This window comes from Hydra vulgaris, chromosome 09 (assembly GCF_038396675.1).
Source record: "Hydra vulgaris chromosome 09, alternate assembly HydraT2T_AEP".
In the NCBI taxonomy this organism is placed as follows: Eukaryota; Metazoa; Cnidaria; class Hydrozoa; order Anthoathecata; family Hydridae; genus Hydra; species Hydra vulgaris.
The window spans coordinates 9982737-9997500 of record NC_088928.1 but is presented as its reverse complement, the minus strand read 5'-3'; the positions used below and the strand labels follow the sequence as shown (position 1 = coordinate 9997500).

General features: G+C 29.4%; 1 protein-coding gene across 1 annotated transcript in view; it reads right to left on the bottom strand.

Annotated features, from left to right (window-relative positions):
* LOC100209442 (transcriptional adapter 2-beta) overlaps positions 1–14764 on the bottom strand; it is a 56132-nt gene that overhangs the window by 31206 nt on the left and 10162 nt on the right. The window contains exons 6-8 of the mRNA XM_065804679.1: positions 14294–14344; positions 11994–12044; positions 6881–6984 (exon numbers count right to left, since the gene is read on the bottom strand). Coding sequence (XP_065660751.1) covers positions 6881–6984; positions 11994–12044; positions 14294–14344 — 206 coding nt within the window. The remainder of the gene's footprint in view (positions 1–6880; positions 6985–11993; positions 12045–14293; positions 14345–14764) is intronic.

Here is a 14764-nt window from a genome sequence, read left to right as displayed (position 1 = left end):
ATTGACATAATTAACAAAAGTTGAGTTTGAATTAAAATCCATTTGTTTTTTATTAACTTTTTTCAGGGATATTTCAGATTGAAAATTTATGGTTCCACTTTAAACAAATAAAACATGATTCTTATATTTGATGGATAGAGTAAAGTTAATTCTGTAAATTAGGCACGTGCAGCATAGAAAAGTTTGACTTATTGACAGAGCAAGTATTGATTAAATCACAAGAGCAAGTATTGTAGTTAGTTTTCAAACCACCAAATACAATACAATCTAATAGCTACAACCAGTGTGAACAATGTGCTGTCATCTCAAGAATTGTAATACTATTTTCGACAGCAATAGATAATAAATCTAACGAATTGTGAAAAGCACTATCACTTCATTTGGACTAACTGGTGTATCAAGGAATTTTTCATAGAATTCCTTCTCTTTGCAATAACAAACTACAGCAATGAGATTTTACATAGAAATAGAAAATCAAAGAAAATGTTTATTATTTGTAAATACAATATTATTTACCAAAAAATTAGGCTTTAAAAAACAAAGCTCTTTTTTATTAATTTAAATTATCTATAGATATTAAAAATATCTCTTGGTATTTGAAATAATTAACAACAGAGCATTATTATTCAAAATAACCTTAATATTGTTAATACCTCTGGATAATTGAAATCATTGAAAAACATAGCATCATTATTCAAAGTTTAATATTTAGGTTAGGATACTTTGCTACTTCAATAGCCTGATTACTCAGAGATAATTTTAGCATTATTGTATTTTGAATTAGCCCTGTTCTCAGGCCTTGTTACGAGATTTCGCTGCGTAGCGAAAACGCGTAACGCATTTTTAAGTAACTCAACTCAGCAAATTTATTTTGCACCGTTAGAAGTTATATTGCGTCACTAGCGTCTTTACAAGTACCGCATTGTAATTAAAGTTATTTTATTAACGCGTTAAAAATCATACAAAAAGTTTTTTTTTTCTCGCTATAACAAAAGTTACAAATAAAATCTAAGTTCTTATTAAAAAAATCATTTTTATTATTTTTTTCAAATATAAACTAAATTTTATTTTGAAAAAAATATTTTTTTCATGAAACGTAAAATATTTGTTTATTTTCTTAGGATTTTACATTTGGTTTTTGGTTATTTTATCAATTGTTAATAAATTTTTCTTATTTAATTTGTGAACTCTTTTTAATAATGTTTTTAAACAATAGAGTTTTTTTTTGTTATTTATCAGTTACCGATAACATATTTGTGATCATAATTTATTTTCATAAATTAAATGAACGTCATTAAAACTTCACGTTATTGAATTAATAATAAACAAAACATGTTAATTATAAAATTTTTCATCAAAATAAATCGTGCATTTTTTAAACTAATATGACTAAAATTAATTTTTATATTTAAAAGGAATTGATATATTTAATTCCTTAGGATAAAACTTAAACACTTTATTTTTTTTAACTTAATTTTAACGATAAAAAAAAAATTATGAAACAAACTGTTTCTTTAACAAAAAAATCTATTACTTTACAATTGCGGTTAAATGCTTTTACTTACAACTTTATTTCTTCTGAATAAACCTCTCGTTAACGATAATCAAAAGATAATTTAAATATTCTAAAAGATATAAGTTTTTGCGTAGCGCAAAACTGCTGAACGCGTAGGCAAATCGCCTTTTCGCAAGCAAAATGCGAGCTGCGTAACGCTTATTAACAAGACCTGTGTTCTCATTTATAAATTTAAAAAAAAATTGATATTTGAAAAACTAATTAATTAATGACATACTTTTGTGAATATTGTATCTATATTAGAACAAATATTTCCTGTCTCATACAGAGAGAGAGTGAGAGAGAGACTCTCTATTTCTGCTAGTTATGCAAGTTAAAGTATATACTTCAAGAATATTATTGTATATATTTTTGTATAGTATAGATAGTATAGTTAAAACCATAAGTTAATATAATATGGATTATAGTATTTTATCCTACTGAAAAGTGTTGAACCATTATAAATCATTTTGAAAAGTGTTAAATCAATTGGTATAAATAGTTAGTAAATTAGTTTATTTTCCTTAATAACAAAAAAAAATTAACAATCCTGAAAAAATGTTTAAAAATTACCTTATATCTTACATATATTATACGCAACCGTTACTCAACTTAATTCATATAGTTTTGAAGTGTGACAATAACTAGTTATTAAGTTAACTTAACTTATTTAATTGGCATATTACAAAACTATATGATATATTCATACTATGGTCCCTCTCCTTGTTTTAGCTAGGCTATGAGAGACTGAACCATCAATTATATAGATTGTATGTATTTTTTTTTAAACTTAAATTTAAGGTGAAAACAAGTTTTATAAAACAAGTCTAAGTACTACATCTATATTTTTGGTAAATATATTGCTATTATTGTAGTTGTTAAAAAAAAAGTATATTTAAATAAATAACTTAACGTATAGCAGTATAAAATTAATATCAAATTATATTTTATTAGCAATAATAAACAAAATCTGAAACCTTTTACAATAATACAAACACCATTTTTTAATATTATTAGATGATTTAAAGTTACGCCAAACTTAAGTCAGAAAATAGCAGACGTAACTTTTCTTGCATAAAGTTAGCTGAGCACTTTTTAGGAAAATGGTGTGAATACCATTTTTTAGATTTTTTTGCGTAAGTAATAACTTACATAAAACTCAAGAATTTCCTAAGTTTTTGGTTACACAGGGTTTGTGAATATGACTTTGTGTAACTTTGAACTTTGGCAAAACTTACACAAACTTTACACAAATTTTGGGCTTACAAAACTGTTGTGAATTTGCGCCCTGATGCCAACCTCTTAATGATTAAGGTGGGCAAATTATTGCTGCCCTCATTATTCCTAATTCCGAGGGCTGTGAATATATATATATATATATATATTTGTATAGATATCGATATATAGAATATATTCGAGGTTAAGTATTTTGATGTAATAATACGAAGTCTCTTGTACGTGTTACAGTGCTCAATATTACTGAATAATAGAGCTATATATAATTATATTTGGATGAATAAAAACAACTGATTAGTAATTAATAAAAAAGTATATTTTGGCATTAGTAATACACCATTTAAACTAAGATACGCAAACCATCTCAAATCATTTGCATCAGTTAAATATAAAAATGACACAGAACTATCTAAGGAAATATGGAGCTTAAAAGACCAAAACATAAAGCCCATTATAGAATGGAAAATTGTCAAACGTTGTAAACCTTATAATCTAGCAACAAAAATATGCCACCTTTGTCTCTACGAAAAATATGTAATTTTATCGCATAATGGAAAAAACCTACTGAATAAAAAAAAACGAAATCGTATCTCAGTGTCGACATTCAAAAAAATTCCTATTATCTTTATTTGACACAGGGGACTAGTAAACTATAACGGCTTTTTGTTTTTTGTTTTTTGTTTTTTGATTTGTTTTTTACGTAGATTTGTTTATAACGTCAGATGTCATTCTACAGTAATTTTTTACGTTTTTGTAACGGTTTGTTTACGTTTTTTATTTGTATTAACGGCTGATGATTGCCTTCGGGCATGAAACTTAAAGCCCCGCTAATCAGTTGTTTTTATTCATCCAAATATAATTATATATATATATATATATATATATATATCTATATATATATATATATATATATATATATATATATATATATATATATATATATATATATATATATATATATATATATATATATATATATATTACTGCAGGTTTAGGTGAGCAGTCTGAAATCATACTGAAATATCCTGCTGACGGGGGCTTCAGTACATACATCCACTGACAAATAGCCTGATTCGCAGCAGATTACTTTTAAGGCTTGTTTTGCTCATATATCTGACTCTCTTCTAACAATATTCTACAACTAGTATCAACATAAACATTAGCTAGAAATATATTATGAATTTCTTAGTTTCTTCACAACATACCGGACCTTTGCTAAAAGTTGTGTATAATTCTTTTACAGCATCAAAATTAGCTAGCTGCAAAGTGTGAACAAAGCAGCACATCACCTCAAACTTAGTATGTTTACACACTTCTTGGAGAACTAAGGTTAGATTTTTTTCCCAAACTGCTGCCCTTTTTTTCTTGTTCGTATCCCATCATAAATGCTCCTCCTGTTTCTCATCCTGTATAGTTTCACTTCAAAATTCTTATCATCTAAATTTTTATTTAAAAGTGTTATATTCTCTAATGTTTTAAAGTAACATTTAAAGTATCGTATGCAGCAACATAAACTACATGACATATTACAAAAAAACAATTTGATCAAAATTAATTTTTAAAAAAATACAAGCACTTTTTTGAATGTATACAAAAACATCTTTATGTATTAGGTTGTCCAATAAATTTTTGTCGTTATTTCAAATCAAAAAATTTGCGATAAAAACAAATGTTTTAGTATAATGTTTTGTGTTATTCAAAAGAGAATTTTTTGCGCTACAAGATAGCCTATTTGGTTGTTTTTTTCGTATTCCTTTTTTTTTATTTTCAGAGTAATTTAATTGTCAAGTAGACAAAAATGAGCATTTTCGGCTCCACTTTCTTTTTACATAAGGCCAAGGTGGCAAAGCCATGGAAGCTGCTAGAGAAATGTGTGCCATTTTCTGAGAGGGCGCTGTAGCTGAAAGAACTGCTCGATAGTGGTTTGCCAAGTTCAAAAGTGGCGATTTCGACCTCAAGGACACATCTCGTTCAGGGCAACCAATTGAGTTTGATGAAGAGCGTTTGAGTTTGTTTTTTTTCACACAGACGCATGTCAAACAACCAAAGAACTGGCAGAGCGTATGGGATCCAATAAATCAACAGTAGCAGAACATCTCCACTTAATGGGACAGGTTCAAAAATTCAGAGCAAGGGTGCCAGATGTATTGAGCAAAAACAATAAAAATCAATGATCCACCAATGCTGCCAGTTTCTTGTTCCTTATCCTTCAACTCATGGGCATAAGCAAAGATTTCTTTATCACATCGTCACTGGTGACGATAAATGGTGTCTCTATGTCATCATGAAGCAGCAAAAAAAATGGTTAAGCCTAAAAAATCAAGGGACCCCGCAAGAGAAGCAAGATCATCATCTACAGAAGATAATGCTGTGTGTATGGTGGGACTGGGAAGGCATTATCCACTGGTAATTTCTTGATTGCAACCAAACAGTCAATGCAGAACTTTATGTTCAACAAATGCAACAATTAAACAATGCCATCAAGCACCTTATAGACTGTATGGTGGTCTTCTGCAACACGACAATACCTGTCGCACATTGCCATTATGACCAAGGAGGCAATTCAAAAGTTTGGTCGGAAGTGCTGCCACATCTTCCATACTCTCCAGACTTAGCATCATCAGATTTCCACTTTCTTTGAACGCTTTTCCAATTTCTTTGAACGCTTTGCGCAGTGTTTTGTTAATGACATTGAATGATGAGTGTGGTTAGACAAATTTTTCGAACCGAGGCCGCACGATATCTTCCAAAGAGGAATCAAAAAACTTGTTAAATGTTGATAGCAAGTCATAACCAACAATGGAGAATACACTATTGATTAAATTGTTGTTATTTTATGCTAAAAAATAAAGTTATAAAAAATAAAAATAAAACGGCAAGAAATTATCGGACAACCCAATGCATTAGCTCAAGTATAATTTATAAAATATTGAATTTATAAGTGCCTCAAGGTGAGCATCAAATACTTAACACTCAATCTGTACATATAATACCAACATCAAAGTAATAAAATGCTTTATTTAGAAATCATAAAACTTTAAATGAGATTATTAATTACAGTTTAATTTAAAAAAAAAAAAAAAATTAATATAAAAAATAACTTCATAGTATTTAGGACTCCCTTAAACAAAAAATACTCATACTTTGATCTTCCAAATTATCAAAGAGAGGAGCTAGCTTGGATCCGAAAAAAAATACATTGTAGTAACTATATTAGTTTATCGAGTTTAAACTGTCAAGACACTGTCAAGACACTGTCAAGACACTGTCAAGACACTGTCAAGACACTGTCAAGACACTGTCAAGACACTGTCAAGACACTGTCAAGACACTGTCAAGACACTGTCAAGACTGTTAAAGACACTGATACCTTCATCAGTAAAGACATTTGCAACCTGGTAGAGTACTCAAAAAAGCCAATATAGAGTTAATTAACTAAAGATCCCCGCATGTTTAATGTCACTTAGTAAGATTAGGTAAAGTTTAGCACATCTTGTTTCGTAGTCAAATAAATTCAATAACTTGGATTATTTTTGAGTTATTTTATTTGTGGAACTAGGTTGTATACATTGTCAGCTTTAAGATGAGGGCTGAAGGTATTAATAATTTGTAATTAATAAATTATAATTTCCATATGCTTACATTTCTTGATGTCAAGTTCAATGAGCTAAGCTATACTCTGTTGGAAAAAAGCCATTTATAAAATTTGAAACACTAAGTTTATTTAGATACAATTAAACTTTTAATAACCTTTGGGAGGAATGTTTAAAATGCTTTAGCAAAACCAAGAAAAAAAAAATCAACAAAAAGCTTACATGATATAAATATTTTTGAAAAAAAAACAAAGCAAAAAATTTAATAATTGTTTTTGTACACAATTTAGTTACCACAATATTAACATTTTGAATTATTTATTTATCATATTTTTCTGGTTTTAGTAAAACTGTATTTTCCGGTTTTAGTAAAAATGTATATTCAAAGCACAGTTATACTCTTGGAAATAGAAATAAAAATACTCTTTGAAACTTTAGAAATAGAAATAAAAATAATAATAAAAATAAGTCAAAGTCATGGTAAAAAAATAGTTACCCTTTCAAAATCGTCTCTTAGAGGCTTATAACCAAGCTCAAGCTGTTCTGATGGAGGAAGATCAATAATTTCATCAGTCTGATGAATGGAAGGAAAAAATTCAGCTTAAAAAAAAAATTAAATCATTAAATTAATAAACCATAACCTTTGATGATAAATAATTTATATCATATAAATAATGTATATCATAAATAATGTATATCATGACTTTATACTTATATATATATGATGAAATAATGTATATATGACTTTATACTTATTTAATGTATAATATAAAATAATGTATAATGTAAAACAATGTATATCATATTTATATGATATACATTATTTAGATGATTCATATAAATAATGTATAATAAATATTTAGATGATTCATATAAATAATCATATAATAGTGATCCTATCTAAATCATAAAAATTTAAATAAACTTTAAAAAAAAAATCATGATAAACAAATAAATAAAATTTATCTTAGGCTAAGATTTTCACAGAGGCCTTACATTATACATACCCATTTTAAGTCACTACTATATATACTATGCAAAAGTTTTTACTTTTTCATAGTATATATAGTAGTGACTGATGACTGATTTAGACTAATGATAGGGTTTAATGTATGTATAAAAAGGTAATTTTTTTTTTTTTTTTTTAAACATCTTTGCTTCCAATAAGGCTGCAAGCAACCACTAATTAAAGTTGAAAGTTACTGGAAGAGAAAAGATGAGGATTGTAGAGCAAGATAACGATTGACAGACAACTTATTGCAAATTATATAAATCAGGAAAGCAAGATGAAGGAAGCGATTGCAAATTATATGAATCAGGAAATTGGGGATTGCAAATTATATGAATGAGGAAAGCAAGATGAAGAAAGCGAATTCCAAAGAGCTGATGTTGGAGGAAAAAAACTAGACGAATAAGCGTTTTTGGAGCACTTAGGAACAGTCACAGAAAAAGGATGAGACTTAACTGAATGACGAGTAACACGATAATGAATTTTAGTAGATGGCACAAGAGACACTAGCTCTTTAGAGCAGTCCCCATAATAGTGTTTGTAGAAAAGAGAAAGAGAAGCAACATTACGACGATGTGATAATGGTTGGAGGTTGGCTGCAAGAACAGGTCCAACTATGTTTACAATGCGTTTTTGCACCTTCTCTAAAAGAGAAAGGGCATCATTAGAAGATCCGCCCCAGATATGGCAACAGTATTCCATACAAGGCCGGATTTGAGATTTATAGAGATAGAGAATAGAATCCGAAGTAAGAAAGTGACAAGCTCGATAAAGAGATGCAACCTTAGCAGATGCTAATTTGCAACTGATTTGATATATGGTTTCCAAGAAAGATTGGAAGTAAGAGTTAATCCAAGAAGATAAAGAGTAGATGTCTCATCAAGTACATCACCGTTCATACATATAGGAAGATTTAACTTATTGCAAAAACGATTGGCTGAAAAAAAGTGAGTTTAATCTGTATTGAAGTTCACCAGCCACTGCGAGCCCCATGCTGTAGCAGAACTGAGATCCTTTTTAAGCTCAAATGCCTTCTCCAAGCAATCAGAGAGTGTTTGTTTCTTATCACAACAGGAATAAATAGTAGTATCATCAGCAAACAATGCCACCTTAGATGTGAGAATATTTGGAAGATCTTTGTTGTAATTTAAAAAGAGTATAGGGCCAAGAACAGAACCTTGAGGAACCCAAGAAGTTACAGAATAAGAAGAAGAGTGCTGTCCATCAAGGACAACTTTTATACTATGATTAGAAAGGAAGGATTCGATAATCTTTAAGATGTTGCCAGATACACAATAAGAAGAAAGCTTATGGAGAAAACCACCATGCCAAACTTTATCAAAAGCTTTTGAAATGTCAAGAGCGATGACCTTAACCTCTCCACCTTTATCTAATGCACGATAAAACCTATCAGTTATTACTGTTAGCAAATCAGCTGTAGAACAAGAAGATCGAAATCCATACTGATGGTCAGAAAGTAAGTTATTAGATTCAAAATGAGAAATTAAGTGTTTGTTAATTAAAGATTCAAAAACCTTGCTTATGATATGAAGAAGACTAATGGGAGGGTAGCTAGACAAATCAGATTGCTTTCCAGAATTTTTGAAGATAGGGATAACAGATGTCGCTTTCCAGAAGGCTGGAAAACAAGACTCTGATAAGCACTTGTTGAATAGTTTTGAGAGTATAGACAACAGCTCCGGAGAACACTTCCGCAAGACAATAGTAGGTATGTTGTCCAGGCCACAAGCTGTAGAAGAGTCTAAGCAGGAAATCACTTTAGATACAGAAGCTGGAGTGATATGAATGTCAAACAATGGATCAACCTGTTTGTAGGCAATATCAGGTAGAACGCAACTAGTGGAATCAAGAGATGATATTGATGAAAAGTTTTTAGCAAACAACTCAGCTTTGTCTTTAGGTAAGGTGACAAAGTCTGAACCATACAAGAGAGGTGGAATTAAAGATTTGCTCTTATTATCAATACTATTAAAGATTCTCCAGAAGTTGTGAGAGCCTAATTTTTGAGATGAGATATAAGATTTCCTGACCTGAGAATAGCGGACTTTGGCATTAGACAAAACCTTTTTACAATGGTTTCTAGCAGTAATAAACAGACGACTGTTTTCTGGAGAATTGTTTTGCTGATAAATATGGAAGTAACAGTTTCGATTGACAATCGCAGCAGCACAATGTGAGGAAAACCATGGAGGAGAGTGAGACTTGACCTGGAATTGTTGAGAGGAAACATAAGATTCCATGCCAGCCTGAATCCATGAAGTTATATAAGAAGCACATTTGTCAACAGGAAGTCAAAAGATTTCTACTCAAGGGCTATTACGAAGAAAATCACAGAAAGAATCCCAGTCAGCGTTACTGTAGTTGTAAGAGGTATGATATTAGGTGGATTCAGGTGATGAAAAAGAATGAGATACTAGTTTTAGAGAGATCAAACTGTGATCAGAAGCACCTAAGGGTGAATGTGGAGAAACTGAGCACTGACTAGGATCAGAAACAAGACATAAGTTGAGTAAAGAAGGTAAATGATTTAGGTTGTCTGGAAAGCGAGTTGGAAAGTTGACTATTTGAGTTAGGGATTGAGAAAGGCAAAAGTTGTGGGCCTGCAGAATGGAAAAGAATGCCTGCAGAATCACTGACACCAGAGTCAAGCCATTCAGAGTGGTGAGCATTAAAGTCACTGACAACAACTATATTAGCTGATGGATAAAGAGAGAGGGCTTGGTCAATATGATCAGAAATAACATCAAAAAAAGTGCAGTCTTGAGATTAAGGAGAGCGATATAGAACAGAAGAGAAAGGCGATAGAGTGAAGTGGTGCTAAACGAAAGCACATAACAGAATAGTCTGTGGATTCAAACCTAATTTCACGACAAATGGGTGAATTCTTACGAATGTAAATGCTCAGGCCAAGCATGTGACTATTGGAGTCTTTACGAATTAAAGAAAGATAACCATCAACACTAAGATCGCAAGATGAGACATCTGAACTCAAATTAGTCTCACAAAGAGCAAGTAGGTCTGGTGAACTTTGCAAGAGATAAGACTCAACCGAAGAAAAGTTACTTCGAAGACCACAAATATTAGTGAATGATAGGCTTAGAGAACTTGGTGATGATGATGGTTTTTTGTGTTTTATAGTGTTTTCTACTTTATTCATTTTTAAATTTGACTGAAGAACTTGACTCAAAGCATAGATAGTACTCAGAACACTGTTTAATAGCCCAAGCAATTGCCTTATTACTATTAATAAACCCTAAGCTGTAACAAAGGGCTCCAAATATGGTCTCCGCAATGCACACCAAAAGTACAAACAGGGACACCATCCATGCGCAACATGGCACTGTTAATACTTTGATATTTTTCAGCTGTTGATGGAATCAACTTCTCTGAGAGCTACCACAAAGTTCGGGAAACCTGACTACTAGCCGGCCTCACAACCATAAAACTGAGTTTTAGAGCTGTACCCTCATTAGGAGATAATAGAATGAGTTGCCTAGTCATAAAAACAGAGACACAAGCAAAACCCATGCATTGAGTCAAGAAGATCCAGCATTCAACATCTTAAACTGGAAACAATGTATTATAAATACATTTACACCAGCCTAATAGATGAAGAAGGGGTGTGAGGCTGGTCAACAGATAGAATCTGTTTACCCCTTAAGTCTTTGCCTAGGAGGCCTTCTACAAGACAGTAGCCGGGTGCATTTAACATCTGCCTAAGATGAGTATTTTTATCGAGACACCATCTCTAGCCTTTTACTCAACCAAGAGCCCCAAGGCTTATTAGCCAATGTTGATAGATCGGACTATGTTGATTAATCAACTGATGCCATCTGCCGACTGTTTATTGTTTAACAGTTAGTTTTTTTTGAATCCATATTGCTGAAAAATATATTTTGCATGCTAGAAGAGATGTAATTCTTTTGACCAAGTTTTTTAGTAGATTTTCTTGTATATTTGGAGGTAAAAATTTGATCCTGTTTCCATTTTTTTTTGTTTTTCTCTTTTGACAAGTAGACACATGTAAAAACTTTTTATGTCTTTAACTTTAATTTAGAATGGAAAAGCCAGATAATATTTGTAATTAGAAAAGCTAATGTCTTTTATTGAGCAAACATTGTGACCTGGAGGCATCTTGGATTTGAAAGTTGACTAGTTGCCTTTGTTGGAAAATAGATTTGATTACATTTTAGAATATAATTATTTAGTCCTCTATGATGTTTTATTTTTGCTTTATTTGTGTATTTGATATGTTGCACCTTATACTTAATCCAGGTTTTCATCACTCAAAATATTTGTTGTTCTCTGACAGACAATCAAACTTGTTTATCTTAGATAATACAAAGATATTTGGCTATTCACATGACCTTCAACAAATATTAAAAACTTCTTTTAATTTAAAAAAAGTTGAAAAGTAACTAAAAGTTTAGAAGAAAAATAATTAACAGCAAAAATTATATTAATTATGCATAAATTATGCTGGCTATTTATTAGTTAAACCTCTATAAAAAATTAAAAAAACAATGAGAGAAAAGTTAAAATTTATAAAAAAAAAAAATACTTTGAAAAAAAAACAAACCATCAGCAGCAGTATGGTCACGTATTTCTGATAAACCACGAGTTAAGGTTGCTAAAAAGTATACAAATATATTAGCTTTTAAAATGTATATTTGTTCTTAATGAAACACTTGATGCTACATCAAATTTTAAACTTAATTTTTATTAGAACTTACTTGATTATTTATTATGTTATTGTTACTTATTATTTATTTTTTTCATTTTGTTATCAAATTTTATTATAACTTGCATAGTTTAATGAAAGTAATTTGATGAAATTTAAAAAAAAAAAAACCAGGTAAACGTTTTTTTGAAAAAGTTTAAATGAAACTATGGTATCTTATGAATGATCTAATGGTATATCTATGGTATCTAATGAATAAATTTATGGTATGTAATAAATTTATGGTTTGGTGTTTACTAACAAAAGTAAAACATTTTAGACAAAATAATCTATTTCAAAATATCTTGTGACAAAATATTAAGTCTCAAAACAAAATTCTTCAGCACATTATTTAAAACAAGCATCTGTGTCTATTACACAATTTGAATCTTTTAAATCAACTTGTTTCTCCGCGCAGTGGCCTTGTTAGTCAAGGTTCGTGTTTCGGAGTTATAGAGTTGAGAGAGGGTTATAACCACAAGTAGCCTCCTCATCTGTAGTGGCCTTCTCGGCCTTGGGGAGGTGAATTATAAAAAAAAGTTTAAAAAAAATAATAATAAATTCTTAAAACTATTAAACTCACTATATAATTTTTATATTTAATTTCATTACACAAAGTAGGGGAGAGTGGGGTACCATGAAACATTGTAATTGTGGAGGCATCTAACGAGTTGACAACCACTTTCATATAGTAAAACAGTTACTTTTAGAGCTATGTTTTGTAAAAAAAATCATATCATTTGACATCATTAGACCTGCATGGGGTCAAAATTTGTGTTTTTTTGATGACAAAGTATTTATTAGTTTTTTTAAAGCTAATAAGTTTTAAAGTGCCTTATTCAATGTGTCTATCGATAGTGACATTATTTTGTAAACTACAATCCATAAGCTTTTAACTTGATTAAACAAAATCATTAAAAAAACAAGTTGATATTCAAAATAAAGCGATTGTTTTGTATTAGCAAGTATGGGGTAACTTGATACACCATTTGTGAGGGGCCCTAAAACTGTAGAATAGTACTCCATTGTTAATCCAAAATCATTTCTCTCAATATTTATAGTTAATTTTAAAAAGAGTTATGTAATTATAATACAAAGAGATCCCATTTTGTAAAATGCCATTATTTATTGATGCTTAAGAATGACACTTAAAATGATATAGTATCTGGTCTTCTGAAATGTGATTTGGACCATTGGATACATTATTTAGGTTATAAATATTAATTTGTTTATATTTCAAATAAAAATCAGTAAAAGGGGTACCTTGAAACAAATTTAAAATTTTACTTTAACTAGTCTCACAAGTTTAACCTGTTATATTTTGGTAATTTTTAGAATTTATTTTGTGGGTTTAAATTCATTCTACAAATTAAACCAATCACTTAAAAAAAGGCATATTAAAAAATTTGTTATGAAGCAAAAACCAAAAGTGTGTCATGGTGCCCCACTCTACCTTAGTGATCAAGAATTTTTGTATTTAGCAAGTTTATTACACAAATTACTGATCAAGAATTTTTTTATTTAGCGAATTCATTTCCCAAAGTACTGATCAAGAATTTTTGTTTTTAGCGAGTTCATTACACATAGTACTGACTAAGAATTTTTGTATTTAGCATGTTTATGACACAAATTACTGATAACCTTATAAATCTAATCACTAATAAGAAATAAAAAATAAAGCTTTTAGTGTTTATTATTTTATTTTTATATTAAACGGGAAAAGGCTGATGAAGATTCCTTTCCTAATAATTTAAATACTCAATAAGATGTAGGGATGCATTATTAAAAAAAATAAGTATAAACAGAAAACATTTAATAATGTTGTTAAATGTTTAATGTTAAGGCTAATTATGCTTGATAACTTGCAAAACAAATATTTGGATCCAATATTGCGTCATTGTTAAATTTAGGGTTAGCTCTAATTATCTTGATTTTTTTTTACACTGACAAAAATTAACATGCTCCTTAATGATCTTCGCCTTATTGTTTTAATGACCTATATCTTGAATAAGCAAAATCTAGGATTAATCCTTAAAATACAAAAAATAATTTTTTTCATTCAATTTCGGAAACAGAAAATGATTTCACTTGGTGTTTAGTTGACAAAGAGTTTAAAATTAACAATAATATTTCAAATCAAATTTAAAAAAGAAAAAAACCTGTTCCAATATTTTTCCACAGATATATATCTTCAAAGTGTTCTTGGACTTCTAAAGATTATTGATATATAAAAAACTATATAATAAAATATTAAAAAAAACATCAAATAAAATATATAAAAAAAAACATATGATAAAATATATTTTAAAAATATATAATAAAATAAAACAAAAATAGTAAAACTAGGCTTGGGTTTATTAAACTTTATTAAATAACTGAAAACAATTTTAAACAAGATAAATGGCAACCTATGGCAGCAATGGACAACCTACTATTAACCACAGGTCAGTAGTGAGCCATGAACAAATTTGCAGCAACCCGCACAAAAATTAAAAAAATTGTTGAGTATTTAAGTAATAAATCTTTCTGCAAAAATAAAATAAAATATTAATTGCTTTTTATTAAAAAACTTTTTATTAACTTTTTAAAAAAAAAAAAAAAACAACAACTAATATTTATAGTTTGAAAAA